A 24,678-nucleotide genomic window follows, 5' to 3' on the forward strand; every position below is an offset into this window, starting at 1 on the left:
GTCTTGTTAGCGCTGTCATTTGTACAATTCTTGCTAAATTTTTGTGAAACTTATATCATCATGCAGCAATGTCTTTCACACATGTGAGTATAAATCCTGATCAAATATTTTTAACCAATATATGCCCCTTGGAAATATAAATTATAAATACAAATCTCATTGTATTTGTTTGGAAGCTTTTTTCTCGTGATGTAAATTTAAAAAAAAAAAGAAAAAGTGCGCATGCTTTGTTTAGTTTTTGCACTCTTGTACATAAAAATGTATCTTGGATGCGCGGGACATTTGATCTCTGATCTTTTATTGAAAACAACATTAATATTTGTACCTAGATGGAAAAGGGTATTCGTGAGTCCTAGAATAAAAACACTTCATTCAAATAGAGTCGTCGTCTTTCGTGCCAAAGAAAAAAGTAAAATCACAAAAATACTGAACTCCAAGGAAAATTCAAAATGGAAAGTCCCCAATCAAATGAGGAAAACGATATTAGGATATGATGTTTCAGATTTTTTATCCATCTTGTTTACACAAGGGAAAAACAACGCATACGGCTTCGGAAATGATTGGAAGCTATTCTCATTTTCTCATATACATTCGGATACCATCATGTGTATATGCTGTCAACTGTCATTATATAATTATTAAAGAATTTTTTTTTGTCAAATTGATATGGATGCTTGAGCATCTGCGCATACATGCAAGCTACGCCACTGCTTGTACTCGGCCATCCTTAGCAGACTATCGAGATATAAAGGACAAGGCCACATGCACCTTGTACTCGGCCATCCAGACCTTAGCAGACTATCGAGATATAAAGGACAAGGCCACATACACCTTGTACTCGGCCATCCTTAGCAGACTATCGAGATATAAAGGACAAGGTCACATGCACCTTGTACTCGGCCATCCAGACCTTAGCAGACTATCGAGATATAAAGGACAAGGCCACATGCACCTTGTACTCGGCCATCCAGACCTTAGCAGACTATCGAGATATAAAGGACAAGGCCACATGCACCTTGTACTCGGCCATCCTTATCAGACTATCGAGATATAAAGGACAAGGTCACATGCACCTTGTACTCGGCCATCCTTAGCAGACTATCGAGATATAAAGGACAAGGCCACATGCACCTTGTACTCGGCCATCCAGACTAGATATAGTAATGTAGCTCGGGTGTGACGGCGTCTCTTGGTCCCCTTATTTTAGAACTGTACACAAACACTTTGAGCATGAACCCCCTTTTTTCTTTTCCATTTTGTTTTTGTTTTATTAGCATAAACAATATGTCGTTCATTACTAAAACTTAATTGAGCTTATAAAATGTGTTCTTGCTCTATCCATACATAACAAGAGAGTTCAAGCGCCTGTGGACTTTAATACATTATTTATTCCTTTCTTGAATCGTATACAAATCTATATGTTATCAAATGTATTAGTCTATTATTAGGCAAAATGAATTCGGTCGGTCAGTGTCTTGTGGTCAGTTTATGATCATATAGTTATTTGTTTTGGCATTAATAAGCCTTTGGCAATATCCTTTGCCGAAAAGACAAACGAGAATTCGACAAGTCACTGAACATTGCATAAACATGTTCATAACAGAATGTACATGATATATTTCTTCTAGTGTATACAACTGTTCGTCTGTGAGACAGTCTCGACACCAAGTCTCGACACCATTAGATTACAGAAAACAGAAACAATTCATCAGCAAGTATTTGTTTCTTCTATGCAAGGCGAGTAAGAGCATATAAACTATAGTCTGCTCTGGTTTACAACAATGATTTTTTCCGGGTTCGGAGGGAATTTCTACCGTGTGAACCAGCACATTAATATACGACTCCGTAAACTAGTCTAAAAGCAGGGTTCGTGTCATATCAAATTAGTATGTTCTCGTCTTGATATACGTTTAATACTTGACACTGGACATCAGTTAAACACACATGCATCATTAACTTTATCTGCTGGTGTCATTAGTTTTTCTAAAGACGTTTGACTAGATTTTCTAAAAAAGGGATCAAATATCAACATATCAAACAAACGTTCTGCTTGTGCACCGAAATCACAAACTTTTTGCTACCCCATGCACTGCCACTATATAAAATCCAGTTTATACAGGCACTGACCATTTTATAATCCATAGGGGAAATGTGTGTACTATTCTTGAAGTTTGATGAGAGAAAAAAATAGTTTCAGAAAAAATCTTCATCCTTAATGTATGTTTTTGAACAAAAAGAAGCTTGACAAATTGTTTGATCCGATATAGATCTCTGATTTCGTTATGCTCATATGTAGTGAAACGGAGATTGATTTTTTTATTTTTTAATCAGATTGCGAATTATAGTTCCCTACGTGAAAGACCCAACAGATTAGAGGATATTTTTTAAATTAAAAAGTAAAGCGTGATTTAAAGAATCGTGTCAAACGAGACTTGAAAAAAAATGTATTTCTATTGAAAATTAATTTATTAATAAAACATCTGTCTGCATGGTATTGAAATCATTCTTTTTTTTCAATTTAAGTTAATAAATTTTGCTGGTTTGTCCTGAAAAAAAAACCACCTTGTGACCACGCCCAGAGGCGGATTTAGGAGGGGGCAGGGGGCCCGGGCCCCCCTTTTTCAGAAAAATTTTGGTTGGTTATATAGGGAATCACTGAAGCGTGACGGAATCCCCCCTTAGGCAGTCAGTGGGCCCCCTCTTCTGAAAATTTCTAGATCCGCCACTGACGCCCCCCTTCCTTTTCCCCACACAACTACACACCCAAGGGGTGGATCCAGCCATTTTAAAAAGGGGGTTCCTAACCCAGGATAATAGGAGGGGGGATGCCCAACCACATGTCCCCATCATCAAATGCATTGATCGTGCAAAAAATGGGGGTCCAACCCCAGGACCCCCCCCCCCCCCCCTGGATGCGCCACTGCACCCCGTAAAGATCATGAACGATATATGTGCTTTATTTGTGAGTGTTATAAAAACAAATGCCAAGTTTTCAATTTATGGGAGACCGAAAATAATCCTGCTGACGATGCCATTGGGTCATTGAATCTATCTGTTTTAAAGATTCTCTTTGGGAAATACGAACTTTTTCCTCTCCCTTTTCCTCTCCCATGTGTCCGTTCAACAGGTCAATTCATAAGGGCTATAAATCGCAACATGTTTACTCTCTCTGTTTATAGAAAGTCGTCGATCCGCTGATTTCGCCATAAAGCAGTCTTAAAGTTAGTGCTGATGCAAGTCATATACTTGCCGATTCACCGTTGTTTAAAATTTAAAGAAAATCCCTAGCAGAACGTTTTATTTTTAGATTTAAATCTAGGTTGAGTTAAAGGTCAGGGTTTTTTTTCCAATGGATGGGTTGTGTGTATGCTTGCTAAATACCGCTTATAAAAAGCATTCAAAGAAAAATTTGCAAAGTAAAAACACTTCAGTGCATTGTTTTAAATATTAACAAATGTCGAATTTAAAAGTTTTGTGCATTTGACAAATATCTGATTTTTGCAGAATTTTATTCTTTTTTCTTCAATATTGAGCTGTGCGATATAAATAGGCTAATATATTTCATTTTTATGACATCATATTCTGCCAGCCAATCATATTGCTCGTCTCAGCTAACTCCTCTTTTTGTATGCAAGGTGACCTCGCGATCAGCTGTTCGGTTTAGCGGTGTGTGTAGTTAAGAGACGGGAGATTTTATAAACGAAATGTTAGTTTTTCATGGACTAATATGTAAATTTTAAGGGAAATATAATTGTTAGAGAACCCTAAACATCAAGGTATGTGTTGTTAAATTATTTTTGTGTCTTAAAAGATTGTATCATTGATATTTTTCGTGATTTCTTTGTTTCATGTGGATCTACCGACATCAGCTGATTTGTAAACCGCAGATCGATACCGGCATAGAGTCTTTCTCTTTGTTAAAATCTGCTTCATATATCTATAGTTTGTGTAATATTTTAATGCAATCGTGTTGATAAATGTTGTACTTATGTATATAGATATTTGTATTTAATTGTTACTTTGTAATTGTGGCAAAAATAACTACTTTATTTCAACACCGTAGGCGCTAATGCCGATGAGGCCCTCTCAGTGACAGGGGTAATTTCTAAATGTGTACTAGAAATATTACAAAGATGATGAATAAAAATAGTTAAATTTCTGATTGTTAACTGATTTCATTGTCCTAATCACCAACTGAGAAAAAAAAATATCTGTCAAATCGGAATTTCCTATTTGTTGGAATAAATTAGGAATTTTCCAACATGTTCATTTTATATATTCATGAGCACTCCACCTATTCAATATCTCACAATTCCACGCAAATAATCGTATTAGTTTAATCTATGTGTATCTATTGTGTGTACAGTAAGTGTAGAAGTCGTAAATATACCTATTGTGAAGATAAAAACAAAGAAGTCGGCTTTTTAAAATTATTTTTGGTATATTGGACGAGCGTTAAACTCTTCAGTTTTAAATATTGCTTAGCAGAAGTAGTGCAGTTTGGGCCCGGGCTTGCAAATAAAGGTTCTTGCAAGTGAAAATTTGAAGTAAAATTGGATTGACATTCAGTCGTATTAAAATGAATTTAAGCTTTCGGACTATCAGGTGTAAGCGTTTTAGGTACAGACTTGTACATGTTGTGTGATGATACGGACCAAATATTTTGACTATGATTCTTTTGAACCTGTGGTATATGCTTTTTGAAAGAACATTGGACAAATGCACAGATTTTTTTTTTACTTCATCGAAATTAAAGTTCACATCCATTTGAATCTAAAATTTGGCATGCATTTACTTTGTGCATATTTTATATTATCAGGAAATGATAATGAGATTTAGAAGTGTCAATTTCGTAAGTTTTGGAAGCAAATAACGTTTACCTCCCAGTCTCATATCTCTGTAGTATGGGGTATATTTGCTTCAACTTTTCCAAAGAAAATTTTTAAAAAAGATAATTATTTGGCATTATATATATTGGCGCCCCTCGACATTTTTAAGAAATTTGAAATATAGTCTTACTAAGTTAAACAGTGATGGATTATGGTGAGGTTTGTGAACGTATGACCCTCTCATTTCGATTGGATTTATTTTTTTTGTCGTTGCTTAAAATCATTAAAAATATTAAATGATGCTGATCGTGCACCGTAACGATCGTCGGATATTTTGATCATTTCGGACACTTTAGCTCCAAGCCACCAAGCTAGAGCCGTAGATCTTCAAAATTAATTTAATCTTTAAGAAAAAGATGAAGAAATTTATAATTGCGTTTTTCCTGGAAAAGTAATCAATTTAGATCTCAAGTTTTGACTTGAATATTGTCCTTTGCACAATGGTATGTAGTCCTTCACATAATTGTAGTTCTTTTTTTAGTGGTCATTTCTCACCACTCGACGATTTTTAACCTGAAATCTAGAAAATTGTCCATGTTGTAATTATGTTAAACACAACACACCTCTTCGACCTGTCAATACCAGTGCAGTTTTCCTACGCATTAATGAAGGAAGATATTGGTCAGCAGAAAATTGGGTTTCCTTGACAATATTTTAAATCGGACATGATTAGAGTATTAGTTGTATTGATTTTTAGTAACTTTCCATTGCTGTCAATCTTAGCAATTAATCATCAAAAGAAACGCAGTTGGAGAAACAAAGCAAATGTTTACGATTGTGTATACAGAAGAAGATTAACGCTACGTTTGTGTAAATTTTTTCTTGCGAATTGTTACGGTTTCTTGTGGAATATTTTAGATGTTTATAATAGAATGTTGGTTTCGATAAAGGCAGTTATAATGATGTCTTCAGATGCTGACTTTGGGAGTGGTACCTGGACTCTTAACCTTTCCTCATTTCAAAAGCAAAAGAAAAGTTCCAATGCATGGAAAAGACTTTGCGGTTGTTGTTTCTTTAACACACTACCCATTTCAATTCTCGATTAAATTAACTGTCTGGGTAACGATCTACTATTAGATCAAGTATTTTCATATATAAAAATAAGGAGATGTGTATTTATATACATGATATGTAACATGTATTTTATTAACTGATTTGAATTTTCAAGTGTATTTGAATAGTGAAATATCGAGAAAAAAAAGATGATTCGGCAAAATATCTGCTTCCGTATGGATCAGATTAAGAATGAAACTAGAAAACTGATTTTCCAATTTGCTTTTGGAAGGAAACCATAAAACCACGTCGAGCATTTCTCGTAAACTATAATAAATAATAATAAAAAAAAAATTATCCGTGTGATCAATTTGTCAAAGCAGTTCTCTCATTACTGTCGTTTAACTACTTTTACTAATATTGCAACGATACATTCCAACTTTATAGTTATCAATTACCTTGAAGTATCTGCATATTTGATGAAGTACCTGACCATGTACCTCCACGGTGCCCCATCCTTTTCGAAGTTGTTTATCAAAAAAGTTAGATAAGCTTGCGGGTCAGGGTCAGACATACAGTTGACTTGTAATTTAGCTTTAGATAAAAAGTAATAAAAACGGATCCAATGACCAGTGAATCTCGACAAAGAATACTTTTTAACTTAAAGGGGAGAAATGAAGTTAAAAAAAAATCCGGACTCAATACAAATTCTTAAAATTGAAAGTCCATTAAAACTAACAAAATCACACTAGCAATCAACCGAACAAAACATTTATGAAACTTTTTCTAAGTTAAAATATTTCAAATAACATTAATCTTATAGGATTTAATATTAAAGATAGTACATACTAGTATTAAAAATATTTTTTATTAATTTTGTTTTCTCTTTTTCATAATGAAATATTCCCATATTTTGTAATTACGAAAATAAATTTGACAATAAATTTTAAAGATGTGGAGTTAGAATAATGCAGTCCATATATACGGATGAAAAATTAACATATTAAGAAAACCCTAGAAATGATTTTTGAAATGTCATTAAATCAATATTAACGTGGGAAAAAAAATGAAATTTTAAAAATAAATGGTTTATTATTTCCACATTCTCGAACAATTTCCCCAATTGAAACCTCAGTTGTGTATTCCCTTTGTGATAACGTCAATGTGAAGGTTACTTTTACAGCTGTGAGTCACATACAGTAGAGAGCATGCGCAAATAATATATTGGTTGTAAAGTGAATTTCCGATAGAAAGGTACGCGTGGTTTTCAACTGAGACTACTGTTATACTATTAATAAACCAATATATTCATCAAGAATTTGTATAGAAGGAATAAATATGAAAATAAATTTGAAATTGAATTCATTTTGTGAAGAAAATGTTGGTTTATAAATCTGGAATCTGTTGCCATACCTTGGTAAGTGATTGAATATGTATGTAATATCATCAAGACGAAAACTGGATTTAATTTAGACATTTTAAAGCTTTACAGTGAAATCAAGTTGTGAAACTAGGAATCCTGAATTCTCTTTTTCGTTTCTTTTTTTTCCCACTAAATATTTTGTGTCTTATTTCAATATTTAAATCGTAAAACGGCCTCTGCTACTGAAGCTGTTAACCCCATTGAATAAAAGGGGGTAACAATCTATATTTATAAGATAATTGTAGAAACCAAAATATCGTACTACATATTCTTGCTGTGGAGGTTTATTTATTTAAAATAATATTAATAAATATGTTCAATTATATTCACCACTGTTGTGTTCTTCATGGAACCTAATAGACTGAGAATGAATTCGTATTTGTAAGACTGATGGTTCTCAACTATCTTTGAGATTCAGTTTAGTTTAAGATCGGAATCTTAGAAAATATTATTAATTGCACGATGGAATTATCTGAATCCATGATAAATCTTTCAAATTCATTGCGAGTATTTTACAATAACCACAGGAGTTGTTTACCAGATATATTGTTTGACCTAGTTCGGTTCATTGTCGATAATGACCGTGAAACGGGTCAGGAAAGGGTTAGCGATGATGGCATGATTTCATCAAAACAACATGGGTTTTTAAAACATATCTGAGGAGAAAATAGTCATTGGTAGTTGTTTATATATTTGGTACGATATATTATTGTATGCGCTATGTTTTAATATTTTTTCCCAGTTAATAAACTATTGGAAAGGGAAATCCCAGTGATGTGTTATTTTTCATTACTGGACATGGTGCTCTAAATAAAGAAACCTCTGCCATTTACGATAACTACAAATAGAAAATTGGTTTAGGGCTACAGCTTAAATAGCAAATCGGTTCAGGATTAAAGCTAATACTAGAAAACTCCACATTAATGAGAAAAGGGAATAAATTGCTCCACGAGGGATCGGAATTTTTATAGTTTGAATATTCAGAGAAATGATTGTGTTACCGATTCTATAGACTGAATATGATACGAGGTAAAGTAGGGCGAGGAATATATACACAAGTCCTAGATCGTCCTAGAAATCAAATGACAAGATCACCGACCACTGAATTCTTCAAGAAAGTATGATAAAAAAAGATTTGAAAAAAGACCTATAAAATAAGGAACTTTCAGTTTGCTCAAAATTGCCTTCGGCTGAATCTTTATAACTGACGACCTTAACAAAAAATAAATCGGGAGATGTAATGTGGTTATAAATTTAAATAGAATTCAACTACATAAATGGATGCAAAAAAATCGGTTATTACCATCACGTGTATTTGTTATTTAAAACTCAAAAGTAACAAAGGGGTTATTATTTATAAGCGGATCAAACCATTACGAACCTACAATGCATTATCCTATGGCGAGATTGATTTAGACGCAGATGATATAAACGACGGTACATATCTGGGTTAATTGTTTCTTACTGTTGTAGTTAGGCTATTGACTTTGCAGATAATTGTGAAGAATTACAGAAATTCCACAGGGGTATGGTGTACTTTCAGGGGACTTGTAATCGATTCAGATTTGATGATCATTTGACAAGAACGTGCCCAGTAATTAGAGCGGCGTTATTTAGACGTATTTTTAATCCCGATTTTATGTTTTTTATGTTCTTTTTTTTTTCTTCTTTTTTTTTTCTGTGGGAGGAATGGATCACTTTGCTGCAGTCTGACAATAAAGCCTAACACGAAACTCGTTGAAAAATACATATTAATACATAACAAGAACTGTTCTCAAAACCTTAATCCATTGAATACTGAAGTCCAACTGTTCTGGCCTTTGTGGAAACCGTTATTTGTTTATTGGTTTTTAATTGGCTTTGAACTAGCTTATTCAGTAACTGCAGTACTCTAGTATCTGTGTTTTATGGTCGTTTTTTTTACGTCCTTCGTAGGAGCACTCTATTGAATTTTGCTGTCCCATATATTAGGGGGAAAGTTTGGTGCTCACTGATATGTTTCACCCGCCACAATCATTATGTGTCTGTCCTAAGTCCGGAGTGAGCTATTCAGTTGGTTCATCTCATGTTTGTTTTTCGTGTATGGTTACTAATTTATGCCGTTAGTTTGCATTGTTTTAAATTTAGTTTCATGTCGGGGTCTTTAACAGTAGACTTTACTGGTTAAGTGTTTTCTGTTATTGTTGAAGGTCGTACGGTGATCCATACTTATATCCACTTAATTTGATCTCTGGTGGTTAGTAGTCTCATTGGCAATCGTACCACCTCTCTTTATTTCTACATTTGGTGTTTTGTGTCTTTTAAATAATTGGTATTGTTACGGGAAAAGATCAAAGCAAGACATCAATTGTTTTGATCATACAGGTCATATTTTATTGGGAACCTTATGACCGATATTATTTTATTTGACAAACGATCATGCAAAATAAACGTTCAGCTATTGGTCAATTAAAATCCTAATTTATGAACCCACAAGATGTATTCCTGCACATACTAAAAGAATACAGATATGACAGTAATTGATAAAACGATTGATTGTTTGTATTTTACACCAATGTAGCTCGAACAGGCCAACATAAGGGCTATGAAATGATATCTATAAAGTGGGATGTCGAAGCGGTTGTACTTGATACAACATACAAATCGACAGACAAGAAATTACGACAAGAACATGTCGAGCAATTCGTAACAAATATCTTACAAAGGAAAAGAACACAGCCTTTCATGTCAAATAAAGCTAAAGTTGTCGTTTTGGAGGGAATACTAATACTTATCACTGGGCTCATCCATCTCAAGTAATTACGTGCGGCTCCAGGAATTAAAAAGGAGGAGGTTTTATGGCTGCCATCCGGGAAATGGGGAACGTTTTCAGTAAAAGCATGATAATTTTCGCCGAATTTAATGTGATTTAAAAATCCCGAAAAAGTTTTTTTTTTAGTCCCCTGGTCTTATCGAGGGATTCACCAATGTCACAACTAATATGCCGAACGATTTCTTGGAGGGTTCAGTCTGAGAATACTACAACATATGTGTTATAGTAGTCTCAGGTTCAGTGTAGAACTTTGACCGTCGACACGGATTTGTATTAAAATTGCTTTATCAGTCTTGGTGTTGACGACATGAAATGACCACCAGGTTTTGTTTAATTTAAAGATTATTTTGTGAAAACGACCGGTTAATGGCATGAAATTATCCAGAAAGCCAATTTATAACACTCGAGGCTAAATATTTTCCAATTCGGCTCTCTTGTTTGAAAGTTGACTGAACTTCGGTTGCTCAATAGGATTATATGTAGGACAAAGCTATTTTGTTTATACCATAGGCAGTCTTCATAGACAATTGTCAAACTTGAGAATTGTTATTTAGACTAATCCTGTATGGATTTTAAAATAAGTAATCTTGAGTTACTGAACTTGCTTGTAGAGTTGATACACAGCGGTTGCTGACGAGGGATATTTTAGTATCTTTACAAAACTTTGGTGAACCTTGCAATCATTTGAAATTTCTACATGTTTAACTTATCTTCATATATGTAAAATTTTATACGCTAATTTCGAAAACGGTATTTGTTATAGTAGTCTTAGATACTAAAACAAAAATACTCGGTCAAATTTGCTACCCTAATTATTGGTACATTCAGAGTATTATATGTCTCTGGTACATTATACTTGAATTTGATGTCTACATGTGTCGGGTTGTCAAAGTGACGTGGTACGTACCAAATTCACTGAAGCTTCATTAGATTTTACGGTTTGCTGGAAAAGGCAGGTTCATAAAAGAAACTATTGTACATATATTCACAAATGGCTCTGGTGTACTGAATGGAGTTCACTGCCAGGTCTATGGACGAAAGCATTGTGCATTGCTATTGTTATAAATCATGTAGGACAAGGCTAAGATTTGACGATTGTGTATGAACTTGTATTCTGAACTTTTTTGTCTGTTAAGTGTCAATTGTTATCTGTCGATCTTCATAAAAAAAGCGCTGCCAATTAAACGTCAACCTTGACGTGTATTATACCTACTTTACCTGTGTCTCATAGATCAATTTACATGTGTTTATTTACAGGTACAAGGGAATAACCGACCAATAAAAAACGATCATGCAGAAGGAGCGTGATCAGCAGAAATAAGAATATGATTGAAAATTATATTGACATATAACTTTAGCTTTAAATATTCATGGAACAATTGGCTAGTCGTCAGATTTTGTTGTAATAAGCTACTTTTAATAATTCGACAACGTTTAATGACCGAGCTATATAACTTGTATTTTATTGTCATGTTGTTATGCAATCGCCTGATCTATGATCCAATTTAAAAACTGTTCTATAAATAAGACATCGTCAAATGGTTAGATGAAAATAAATGCTTACATATTCCCATTAAGGAAGTTATTCTTGAAATATTATCATTTTATAGAAATTGAGTATTTGTGGGACATGATAAAGAAAATCACAATATTTATAGTACAATAGTCCTAGGTAGGTGTGGGATAATTTTTTTGGTTAAACATTTCACAAAGTCAAATCGTACATTTCGTAGATGTATAATTTAATTGTTATAAAAAAGTGTTAATTGAACTATACTTAAATCTTTGTGCTGAGAATCTTAGATATTCAAGGTCATAATAAACACATGAAGTTAAAGTAAAAATAACATATGATTTCTTGTTTCTTGTGAAAATATAAATTTTTGAACATTTAGTGAACTTAAATTTATATTTAAATCTGACTTAACAAAGTATTACATATGAGTTTATTTTTGTGTTAAAAACCATTAAGAGTCAAATTATATTCAACTTTCATTTTATTGTTGAGAAAAGTTGCAGAAAGCTCGACATAGGGATAGTGATCCAGCGGCGGCGTTAGCTAACTTCTTAAAAGGTTTTAGAAGGTGGAAGACCTGGATGCTTCATACTTTGTATATGGATGCCTCATGTTACAAAGTTTCCGTCAGTCACATGTCCAATGTCCTTGACCTCATTTTCATGGTTCAGTGACTACTTGAAAAAAAAAGTTAAGATTTTTTGTAATGTTAAATTCTCTCTTATTATAAGTAATAGGATAACTATAGTTGGTATGTGTGTACCTTGCAAGGTCATCATGCCCGTCAGACAGTTTTCACTTGGCCTCGACCTCATTTCATGGATCAGTGAACAAGGTTAAGTTTTGGTGGTCAAGTCCATAGCTCAGATACTATAAGCAATAGGTCTAGTATATTTAGTGTATGGAAGAACTGTAAGGTGTACATGTCCAACTGGCAGGTGTCATCTGACCTTGACCTCATTTTCATGGTTCAGTGGTTATAGTTAAGTTTTTGTGTTTTGGTCTGTTTTTCTCTTACTGTATGCAATAGGTCTACTATAATTGGTGTATAGAATGATTGTAAGGTGTACATGTCTAGCTGGCAGGTGTCATCTGACCTTGACCTCCTTTTCATGGTTCAGTGGTTAAAGTTAAGATTTTGAGTTTTGGTCTTTTTTTCTAATACTTTATGCAATAGGTCAACTTTATTTGGTGTATGGAAATATTTTATAATCTATATATCGGTTGAGCAGGTTTTATTTGACCTTGACCTCATTTTCACAGTTCTTTGTTCAGTGTTTTAAGTTTTTGTGTTTTGGTCTGTTTTCTTAAACCATAAGCAATAGATCAACTGTATTTGTTGTATGGAACATGTTGCCTGCCTGGCATGGCTCATCTAACCTTGACCTATTTTTCATGGTTCATTGGTCAATGTTTAGTTTTCTTGGTTAATTTTAAGTTTATGTGACAGTTGTAATATATTTAGGACTATCAACATAATATCAATGATTAGTAAAGAAGGCGAGACATTTCAGTGTGTGCACTCTTGTTTCTGGAGGATAGAGTGTGGTTATTACCGGAGGCCAAGGGTTAATACATTAATCCCGCATGTTTAATCAACATGTACAGAGTATACTTCATTTATAACATAAGTAATCATTGCTACTTTTTCAGCAGTTTTTAAGTAGAATAAGAGAAGTGTAGTATAGTTTCTTCTCTTTTTATATTTTCAGGGTATACCATGTAATTTGGAAAAAGTAAAAGGGCTCTATGACCCTTTCTGTCAATATGGGTGGATCTAAATTTGATGATATAAGTGAAAAAGATGTTGAGATTGAACCAGAACCAGAGCCAAGGAATTCACGGTGTCCTGATGGAGGATGGGGCTGGGTTATTGTCCTGGCCGCCTTTTGTGCCAATGTGGTCGTGGATGGCATCTGCTTTACAGCAGGAATGTACCATAAAGAATGGATGAGTTTCTTCAATGTCCATCATGTGTCGGTGTCCATGGTGACCTCTCTGTTGGTTGGATGCTACTTACTGGCTGGTAAGGACTAAATACAGTGAAACCTGTTTTAAGAGACCACTTAAGGGAGAGCAAAAAAGTGGTCTCCTAAGACAGGTGGTCTTTTAATACAGGTTCAATCTACGTGAAATGTACTACAGAGGGATCTAATATTAAAGGTCTTATAACACAGGTTTTTGCTAAAGCAGGTTTTACTGTATTAGAGTTATCTGAATTTCCCTTGTAGCTATTTCACAACACTTTACTAAATCATGAATGGCTCATTCCTATCGCAATAAAACAACTACCACTAAATCATGAATGGCTCATTCTAATCGCAATAAAACAATTACCTACTAAATCATGAATTGCTCATTCCAATCGCAATAAAACAATTACTGGTACATTTACATTAAACACATTATGACATTTATAAATTTCTATATAATTGAGAAAAATAGAAATTTACTAAGGTTTTTATAAATTCATGAAAACTACTGGTCCAGTCTTGTAGTTTCCAAGCTGATAATAAAAGATAGCCTCCCATTACATTATAGTTATTTAGACTAGAACATTTACCTGCGAATGATAGAAACAAACAGTAAGATATAAAATGTTGAAATATAATGATAGATATGAATTTGTATTTGTAGGTCCAGTAGCTGGAGTTTTAGCCAACAGATTTGGTTGTCGGAAGGTTGTCATGGGAGGGACATTGATCTCAGTGATTGGTTTGTTGGTCAGTACTGTGTCACCAAATGTTGAAGTTCTTATCATTACATTTGGTATCATTACAGGTAAATAAATATTTTAACTACCGGTCAAGTACCATGAAATTTTTACGCCACCCCCCTACTTAAAATCAAAAATATTTAAACAAAGTATTCAAACAAACTATATTCAAGCTTGTCCTATTCAGCAAATCAATTATAAATCAATTAGTTGTCCTGAACATGCATGAAATATTAGCCACTGGACATTAAGCAATCAACATAAATTGTATTCAAGTAGAGATTGACATTTTACATTACAATAAGTTTTAAATGTTTACAGTATTAGTATGGATTGTAATATATTCCTAGTATTTATCAATTTAGTATTTACCAATCCATGATATAATTATTTTGTACTAATTGATATTTGAATCATTTCAGGTATTGGTTTTGGACTGATCTATTTACCATCCATAGTCATTATTGGTTATTGGTTTGAGAAGAAGAGAGCTTTTGCCACAGGAATGGCACTGTGTGGCTCTGGTATTGGCACATTATTGTTCAGTAGTTTCAATAAGTATATATTTGATGAGTATGACATAAAAAATGGCACCGTTATATTAGCTGGTGTTGTTCTTCAATGTGCAGTCTGTGGTGCTTGTTATAGACCGTTATATAAGGCTAAAAGGACTCCAAGAATGAAACGGGGAATAGTCCAACAAGGACTCATTATGAAAGCTTTGATTGCAGAGAAAGAACGACAAAGAACTATTTCAAATGGATCTCTTGACAATTGCATAATTACTAGGGATAATCGTTTGATTAAGATTGACAAAATTGAAATAGACAAGATGAACAAAAGTAATTCGTATATAAACAGACTGAAAGAACATTTAGGATTCAGTTCCCGATCACTTAATAAAATAATCCCTGGTATTGTACGAGATAAATTCATATTTGACTCTAAACCTCAGACTCCAGTACAGGAGAAAAAGGAATTCCCTCGAAGGAAACGGGATTATGAACGCAGACGGGACAGTGGATGTGGGAGTTTATGTGACTCGCCTCAATCAGGAAATAACCTACCTCAGGAAGACCCATGGGAAAAATTGTGTCGAGACGACTCTGTCAAATTCCCTAATGAAAAAGACATTAAGGAAAATGGAAGTTTGCTAGTTCCAGTTAAAAGGAATGGAAGTTTTGGACCTCAGGATAGTTTCCGTCCCTTGGATTCTAATCATTTGACTCCGCCAACAACAATCATTGGTACTAGCCTTATGTCAGCAATGACTGGATCTGAGTACGATGCTAGTGTCCGGACACTGATGATGGAGTATGAACACCCTATACCCGAATGGATAAGGAGCATTTCTCATATGTTGGACTTGAGTTTGTTAAAAGATAAAACCTTTATCCTTTACGCAAGTGCCAGCTTCTTGAACATGTTGGGTAAGTGTTTTATGTACATGGCAATTTATTATAATTCAGAGTAACAGCTTATAGTGTGACATAGAAAACCTGTTTCAATATGTGTCCAGATTTTGTAATTATTCAGTGTATAAAGATTAGAACACAACAATATTTCATCAGACATGTGTATTTAATCAATGTGAGATTAGTAAACAACAATGTTTCTTCCGACATGTGTATTTAATTGAAGTATAAGATTGGTAATTTAGTACAAGACAATGTTTCTTCCGTCATGTTTATCTATTTGAAGTATAAGATAAGTACAAAATTTTCTTCCCACGTGTGTAATTAATTGAAGTGTAAGTTTGGTAAACAACTATGTTTCTTCACACGTGTAATTAATTGAAGTGTAAGTTTGGTAAACAACTATGTTTCTTCCCACATGTGTAATTAATTGATGTGTAAGTTTGGTAAACAACTATGTTTCTTCCCACATGTGTAATTAATTGAAGTGTAAGTTTGGTAAACAACTATGTTTCTTCCCACATGTGTAATTAATTGATGTGTAAGTTTGGTAAACAACTATGTTTCTTCCCACATGTGTAATTAATTGAAGTGTAAGTTTTGTAAACAACTATGTTTCTTCCCACATGTGTAATTAATTGAAGTGTAAGTTTGGTAAACAACTATGTTTCTTCCCACATGTGTATTTAATTGAAGTGTAAGATTAGTACACAATGTTTCTGCAGACATGTAGTTATTCAGTGTAAGATTAGTTCACTTGTACAACACTGTTTTTGGGAGGACAAAAGCTTGTGTAATCTACGTACTGACAATTCTTGGATCATCTTCAAGTTGTATCTAGAAGAAAACAGTAATTACTACATGTACTAAATGTTCTTGATGAAAACATGATGTATGATGCATTTTTGTGAGTTTTATTTCTGTATTGTTTGTATAATAGTTACATAATTACGTGTCCTTGTTCTAGTTAGTGATTTTTTTAGCTCAGGAGAACTTTTGTTATTAGAAGATATACATGTATATGATGTAATTTTTTTTTATTCTTTTCAGGTTTCTTTATACCTTTCTTCTTCTTGCAAGACTTGATAGAATCCTTAAATTTAATGGACCACAAAGATCCTGTTCCGATTGTGTTCTCAGTGATTGGGCTTTCAAATGCTATTGGTAGGGTACTTGCCGGTTGGATAGCAGATCGACCTTGGGCGAATGTGGTGTTTTTGAATAATGCTTCCTTGGTGCTGGCTGGAGTGATGACAATTATTTGGCCATTTTGTACAAGTGTAACCCATTTGTCTTTAGTTGCTGTTGGATTTGGCTCTTGTACAGGTAGGTTCAATTGATGGAACAGACTCTTGCCAAAAAATTAGATTACTTTAGCACTTTTAGCTAATTAGAAATGTTTGTTCAGAAATAATATGTTTTTAGATACCTTTTAACATTACATTTTATTCAAGAATGTATTCTGCAAATGAACTTGGTTTTACAAATTGTCAATTTCCTTGTCATTTGTACAGATAAAATATTAAAAAAAATATTTATATTAGATGAAAAAATTGGATTTATACTGATAAAATATCAAAAGTAAAAATTGTTTCAATTAAATGTAAAAATATCTATGCATGTTTTATAAATCTAATTTTTCCATACATTTCATTATATCTGAATACTGACTGGAATCATATTTTTTCAGCTGCTTTCCTGGCATTAAGATCTATAGTTGTGGTAGAGCTGTTTGGATTACACAGGCTGACAAGTACTTTCGGTTTGCTGATACTCTTTCAAGGTGTAGCTTCAGTCATCGGCTCTCCTTTAGCAGGTAAAATACATTTTATACATTAATCAGGCAGAAATGACAATTATCAGAGCAAAGAACTCATAAATATGGAAATACTAAATTGGATTCTATAAATAGACCTTGATGTATATTTTATGAAGTAATTTTCACACCTGAATGATAAATTTGTACTTTAAAATCTATTCCATTTCTACATTGATTTTAGTGTAAATACATGTAAAGTATAATTTATTATTACAGGTTGGATCATTGATTCAACGGGCAGTGTGAATGCTGTTTATTATATGGCGGGAGCATGTTTAGCCACGGCTGGAGTGCTAGGTTGTCCACTGAGGAAGAAGAATGACAACAATGACGTGGAGATCCAAAACAGTTGTTACACAAGCCAACATCTGGACATTGAAACAGTCAAGATTGAAACAAAAATGTAACTTGACATTTATTTTCGGCAGGGAAACGTTTCACTTGGTGCTGCTGGAGTTTGTTTGACATTGAATGACATTGAATGAAACTAGTTCTCTGTCTGACATTGAATGAAATTGATGAACTGGTTCTCTATCTGACATTGAATGAAACTGATGAACTGGTTCTCTGCGTTCAGTCTCAAAACATTTAATTGACTACATTTCAGACTTGGAAATAAATACATTTGTTACATCATATTTAAATGCCTTTGTGTTACGTGTTAAGGCTTTTGTTGTACGGCTTTGTTATGTAGAAAAATTGTTTGTTTATGATAATATTAAATATTGTTGCAATTGGAAGAACAAGGTTTGAACCAGAGATTAAGGTTAAATGTTTATCTTATTTTCTGATATCCAAGGGCTACTTACTTTATTAAATACAATGATGTAAGAATATTGTCATAGAATATTTAACACGGGTTTACTTACACATCAGCAATTTCCTCGATTAGTGTTCAAAATTTAATAAACTTGGATATGAGAAATATAACAGAATAAACAATGACGAATGCTTATTTGGTATGATTTTTTGGTACAATGGTTTTGATTGAAGGTTAAAAAATGAATGACATTTATTTTGTACTAAAGAAATTGTTAAAACAACTGTGGAAAATGTACATAAGAAATGTACAAAGTTAATGAGAGACAGATTGGGAATGTATAAAGTGATTTATTGGTGACATTTCTTCATTTAATCTGAAAAATGCTTATATGTTGTCTGTATGTTGTTTAGCTTAGGTATTTTCATTACTTATTCTAACATATAAACAAAGATTTCATGTTGTATAGAGATGATTTACTATATAATTCTTTTTTATAATGACAACATAAGCTAAAGAATGATTTTGTTTCCTAAATTTTACAAACTTCGTGGAATCATGTGAAAAATATTGTTGTTAAGGTTTTGAAGAAAATTTTAAATTAATTTGAAGTTTTAGTCTATTTGTTAATTGATTTAATTTTTATTGATAAATTTGTTGCACATTTTTTATAATGATCAGGAATCATCTTTATAGAAATTTTAAAAACTTCAACAAAAAAATAATTTATTACTGAGACTTGAAGGTTTTTATAATTTATTTCCTATTTGCCTCTTTTTTTATTTCTTAGCATAGTATATAGTTTTCTTACTGAAAATGACTTTTTAAGTGCTATATGTTTATATATTAACTTTTTATGTATATTTTTGAATGTGTATACATGTGCTGTGTAGTGATGATTTTTAGTTAAGTGTATGAGGTATATTGTTTTACACCTGTTTTAACTTGTGCGTGTAGTACAGGTAGAAATACTCCTTAGTAATGTTTTTTTTTCACAACTGCCTATGTATGAAAGCAATTGGAGTTATTTGTGATAAGAACTTTTTGTTTTGTTTTTCGAGTTTATGTTGCATAAGAAAAGGTAGTATTTTGTCAACTTAAAGATAATATTTCGTAGGAAAGAAGTGAGTAACAGGAATTTTTAAAATTATATGAAATAATTAATTTAAACTTAAAAACCTGATATTGCAAATATTCATCTTGGAAATTAAAACATAACCATTTAATTCTTTAGGCTTCTCTAACACCTTCATACATCAAAGTATTTATCTTAATTTTTTTTGTCAGTATTATGAAAATTAGGGCATGTTGTGTTGATGTAAATAGGATATATAAGTTTATAATTGTGTACTTTATTCTAATAGTGCTTAGTTGCAAAATATTTGCTTGAAAAGCAACTTTAAACTTGTGATGAATTCAACTTACTTATAACACAAGATAGTTATTACTGAATTTAATAAATTCTACTATTAAGATACAAGAATGATTTGTGCAAGTGTTACAAAATCAAATCCTGATAAATCTGCCAAAAATTGATCAAAACATGTAACCAACTGTGTGTTTTTGTTTGGGATATTGCTGGCCAGTTTTATTGGGTACAAAGGCCAGTTTGAGCATATTCAACATTATCATTTTCTATTTAGATTAGGAGAAATATAAAAATGATATGACTTTATAGGCGGAAGGATTGTTATGATAGATATATAGATACAAAATTTAAGACACTGAACAAAGGGGAAAAAACTGTCCTAACCCCATTAAAGGGAGACAAATCTTATCATAACTTTCAATCTGCTCTAAAAGCCTTGTGATTATAGATCTGTTTTACATTGTCATATTTGTGATTAAATCGCAAAGGACATAATTGGTGCAATAGAGAAGTTTTTCAATGAAGTAAGAAAAGAAAATCTAAGATTTTCACCATAAATAAAGTAAACTGACGTCTCGTCAGGTGGTGTGTAGGTAATGTAAAACAGATATATTTACGAGTGAAACTTGTGTATATAAATATATATGTATGGAATATTGAGCTCGCAGTTTTGCTCTACGTTTGTTTTCAATCTGTATATCTGTTTATGCTTTGAAATTCACCTTCTTCTTTCGAGATATCTGTACAGCAAAGTTGCGAGTTAAGGATTGGATGGGCTTGATTCTATTTTATGAAATATATGTAATATATGATATAGTTATCAAATTTTTTTAAATTCTAAGTGACTTCATATGTTTTGTTCACTTGAATTTGCTATTTTAAGGGGTCATTACAAAAGTTTTTATGTAAGGATTTTGGGCAGTCTGGGAGGAAATTATCTGTCCATGTTTTATATATTGCCAGTGCTTAATATCAGACCAGTGTGACAAACAGGGTAATGCAATACTTATAAATGTCGCTTATTGAAAGTAAATGAGGACTGTGGTCCTGTAGTATATATAATGAATGAAATAGTATAAAAACTTTCAAGTACACATACAAAACACTTGAAGGATTTTCCAATTTTTTAGATGAACAAAATGTATGATCATTTTTGAAATGACCTCTTATAAAGTTGAAAAAAAACTGCTGTGTACTTTGCTGAAGTGAATTGTATGGGAAGAAAGTTGTGTGTGTTGTGAAGTTAAAAAAAAAGAGAAAAAAAAAGATGCAGGGATATTAAAGGAGTTATATATATATATTTTTTGAATTGTCAAATGAAGTTAATTTCTTAAACAATATATAGGGCATTTTTAAAAATTTCATGTTTTTCATTATTAAACAAAAAGAAATTCATGTTTATATGTAAAAAGACATTGTCACTGTTTAGCAGATGGATGGTTTATATTTTGGATGTGATATTTGCCAAGCAGTGATAATGTATATAATGTGTTGTTCCATTTCAATATGATCTCATACATTTTCATCATTTTAAAATGTGGCAATACTATGTCATGTGACTGTGTCAGCTGACTTGTCTAATAATATCTAATGTTAGGTATGAACACTTGCTTTTCAGTTCCATTTAGTTGAGAATTTGAAATCTTGATGAAATTCACAAGCTTAATTGAACTTATTTATGTATTAAATGAATGTATTTCAAATTTTATTATTAAAGTGAAAAGATGATTTTTGAAGAATGAAAAAATTAAATCACAGACACTTTTCATTGTATAAAATCTACAAAAAAGAATTTCGTTTTTTTTTTTTTTTGGGGGGGGGGGGGGGGGGAGGGGATCAAGGAATTTTAACAATCTGTTGTTTTAATAATTGGGATTTCTGAAAAATGCACAATCTACACAAATATTACCAAAAAGGGCATAGAAATGAAACTGAGATAATTATTTTTTCCACTATTGATGAGTTTGCACGAACATGTAAAATTTGATTGGTGTGAAGCAATGATTGGATTATCTGATAAAATAAATTTTAACTCTTATCACACATATTTGAAAAAAAAAATCAGTTGTTGTGTTAAATAAATGTGTTAATGATCAGATCAAGTTAAGTCTTGTACATTGTTATTGCCATAAGAAAAATAAAACTTGGAAAAATCCATTCTGTTTGTTGTTTTTATTTACTGTTGTACCAGTCAGTGCAACCATTGTCCGTTTGAGGCATCAAGTACCGGTGCTATCAAAGTACTGAAAATATGACTAGTTAAAAACCTACACTTAATGTGGAAGTATAATACAAAGGATTCTAAAAAAGCTCAGTGGCGGATCCAGAGGGGGGGTTCCGGGGGTCCGCACCCCCCCTTTATTTTGGCCGATCAATGCATTTGAATCGGGACATATGTTTGCACCCCCCTGCACCCCCCCTTTGCCCTGGGCTAGCACCCCCCTTTCGAAAATTCCTGCATCCGCCACTGAAGCTATATGACAAACCATTTAAGTTCTTACAAAGAGGAACTTTACAATAAAAAGAAATCATACCAAACTGCACTTTTAACTGTAGTAGAAAAAAACTTGTAAAGCTCTCTGAGAGGAACATTCAGATGCAAGATAAATATTGTAATGTGGTTGAAGAAAATCTTTTATTGCCTATAATTTTAATGCAAGTAAAAATATAAAGAAAGATAATTCATTGATTAAAAATCCAAAATTACAGGATTGTTTTCAAATTTACAAAGGACATAATCGCACCCAAACACATGTCTATTTTAATTTTTTGTCGAGCCTGCAACTTTTGTTGCAGAAAGCTCGACATAGGGATAGTGATCCGGCAGCGGCGGCGGCGGTGTTGGCTAACTTCTTAAAAGCTTTATATTTTAGAAGGTGGAAGACCTGGATGCTTCATACTTTGTATATAGATGCCTCATGTTACGAAGTTTCCGTCAGTCACATGTCCAATGTCCTTGACCTCATTTTCATGGTTCAGTGACCACTTGAAAAAAAAAATCAGATTTTTTGTAATGTTGAATTCTCTCTTATTATAAGTAATAGGATAACTATATTTGATATGTGCATACCTTGAAAGATCTTCATGTCTGTCATTCAGTTTTCGCTTAACCTCGACCTCATTTCATGGATCAGTGAACAAGGTTAAGTTTTGGTGGTCAAGTCCATATCTCAGATACTACAAGCAATAGGGCTAGTGTATTCGGTGTATGGAAGGACTGTAAGGTGTACATGTCCAACTGGCAGGTGTCATCTGACCTTGACCTCATTTTCATGGTTCAGTGGTTATAGTTAAATTTTTGTGTTTTGGTCTGTTTTTCTCATACTATATGCAATAGGTCTACTATATTTGTTGTATGGAATGATTGTAAGGTGTACCTATCTAGCGGGCAGAGGTCATGTGACCTTGACATCATTTTCATGGTTCAGTGGTCAAAGTAAAGTTTTTGAGTTTTGGTCTTTTTATCTAATACTATATGCCATAGGTCATCTATATTTGGTGTATGGAAATATTTTATGATCTTTATGTCAGTCGCGCAGGTTTTATTTGGCCGTGACCTCATTTTCACGGTTCATTGCACAGTGGTAAGTTTTTGTGTTTTGGTCTATTTTTCTTAAAACTATAAGTAATAGGTCAACTATATATGTTGTATAGAAGCATTGTTAGCTGTACATGTCTGCCTGGCATTGTTCATCTGACCTTGATTTCATTTTCAAGGTTCATTGGTCTTTGTTTAGTTATCTTGGTTAATGTTAAGTTTATGTGACAATTGTATTAAAGCTTAGCTTTATACATAGGACTATCAACATAGTATCAATGATTAGTATAGCAGGCGAGACATTTCAGTGTGTGCACTCTTGTCTATATATATGTATCTTTAGTTACATAGTGTGCTAATAGCCTAATATGATATGTATGAAGTCAGCAAATCCCACATAGGGTGAGAAGAAGTTTGAATCCCCATATGGAATAAGCTGACACCATATATATCGTATTAGGTCACTAGCACATTGTGTAACAAATTTACCTTACTGACTATCTTAACTTATTTAGACTAGTGGCATTTGATTCATAATTTACAAGACTATACAACACTAGCTTTACAGAGTTTTGACAGAATTCAAAAATATATAGATAAAAAATAAAACACCAACAATGTGCAATACATACAGAAAATTTGGCGTTTATATGTGAAAGTCTTAGTTTGACTATATGTCTCTGGTTTGACATGTGCAAGCAAATTTAAAGTTTAATTAAAATGTATTTGCTAAACAGTTTGGAATAAGCACTATGAAAGTTTATTAATAGGTAAAAACCGTGATAAAATTTCATATTTTAAGACATGGAAATTCATTGATTAGCACTTAGAAATTAGACTTCAGAGTTGGGGCCACTTTAAAAATAAGAAATCAATACTTGAAGGAATATGTGATATACTTGAGAAAAAAAACCTAAAAATACGAGAAAAGCTCTTATATGTTCACAATATTTTTAGGTTTGATGACATATAAAGTGATAACTCCTTGGATCTTGATCATCCCATTATTTTGATTATGAATATCTAGTGATAAATCTGGTCAAGGTAGTCCACTTCATGTTGCTTCCCATGGGAACAATATATCTAATTTACATGTTCCTGGTAACAGTGGGTTTTTTTAAGAAAACAATTCTTCAGAAACTTATTGAACAATTTTGTTTGGTATATATAGAAATGTAGGTTAAATAAAAACATGCAGATATAATAAAAAAAAAAACGAATTCCTATTCCCAGCATTTGATTTCAATTTAAACAACTCAACTTAAATATATGAAGTCTCGCATTTTCGTTTTTATCTTAATTTTAAATAGTGAATACAGTTGTTCCTCCGGAAAAGATACAGAATTGAGAAAAGCATATAAAAAAATTATCTATAAGTTGCTGCTCTATATAGATTTCAGCAAGGCTTTTATTATAAAATTAGGTCGT

General features: G+C 32.7%; 1 protein-coding gene across 2 annotated transcripts; it reads left to right on the forward strand.

Annotated features, from left to right (window-relative positions):
* Positions 1-3,637: 3,637 nt before the first annotated feature.
* Positions 3,638-18,214, forward strand: LOC143080853 (monocarboxylate transporter 14-like). Of its 2 annotated transcripts, none has more exons than XM_076256922.1 (7): positions 3,638-3,776; positions 13,346-13,659; positions 14,271-14,414; positions 14,772-15,779; positions 16,815-17,090; positions 17,455-17,580; positions 17,800-18,214. In XM_076256922.1, exons 2-7 carry the CDS (start codon positions 13,383-13,385, stop codon positions 17,988-17,990), a joined length of 2,022 nt encoding a protein of 673 aa, XP_076113037.1. In that variant the 5' UTR covers positions 3,638-3,776; positions 13,346-13,382; the 3' UTR covers positions 17,991-18,214. The 2 variants fall into 2 exon arrangements, with proteins under 2 accessions (XP_076113037.1, XP_076113038.1); XM_076256923.1 differs by lacking the exon at positions 3,638-3,776 and adding an exon at positions 7,161-7,299.
* Positions 18,215-24,678: the final 6,464 nt, after the last annotated feature.

The sequence above is a fragment of the Mytilus galloprovincialis genome, chromosome 6, assembly GCF_965363235.1.
Source record: "Mytilus galloprovincialis chromosome 6, xbMytGall1.hap1.1, whole genome shotgun sequence".
NCBI lineage: Eukaryota > Metazoa > Mollusca > Bivalvia > Mytilida > Mytilidae > Mytilus > Mytilus galloprovincialis.

Coding starts and splice junctions, on each gene's coding strand:
- LOC143080853 (XM_076256922.1), top strand. CDS start 13,383: ATGACCCTTTCTGTCAATATGGGTGGATCTAAATTTGATGATATAAGT. Junction 13,660..14,270: donor TGGATGCTACTTACTGGCTG/GTAAGGACTAAA, acceptor TTGTATTTGTAG/GTCCAGTAGCTGGAGTTTTA. Junction 17,091..17,454: donor TGGATTTGGCTCTTGTACAG/GTAGGTTCAATT, acceptor ATATTTTTTCAG/CTGCTTTCCTGGCATTAAGA.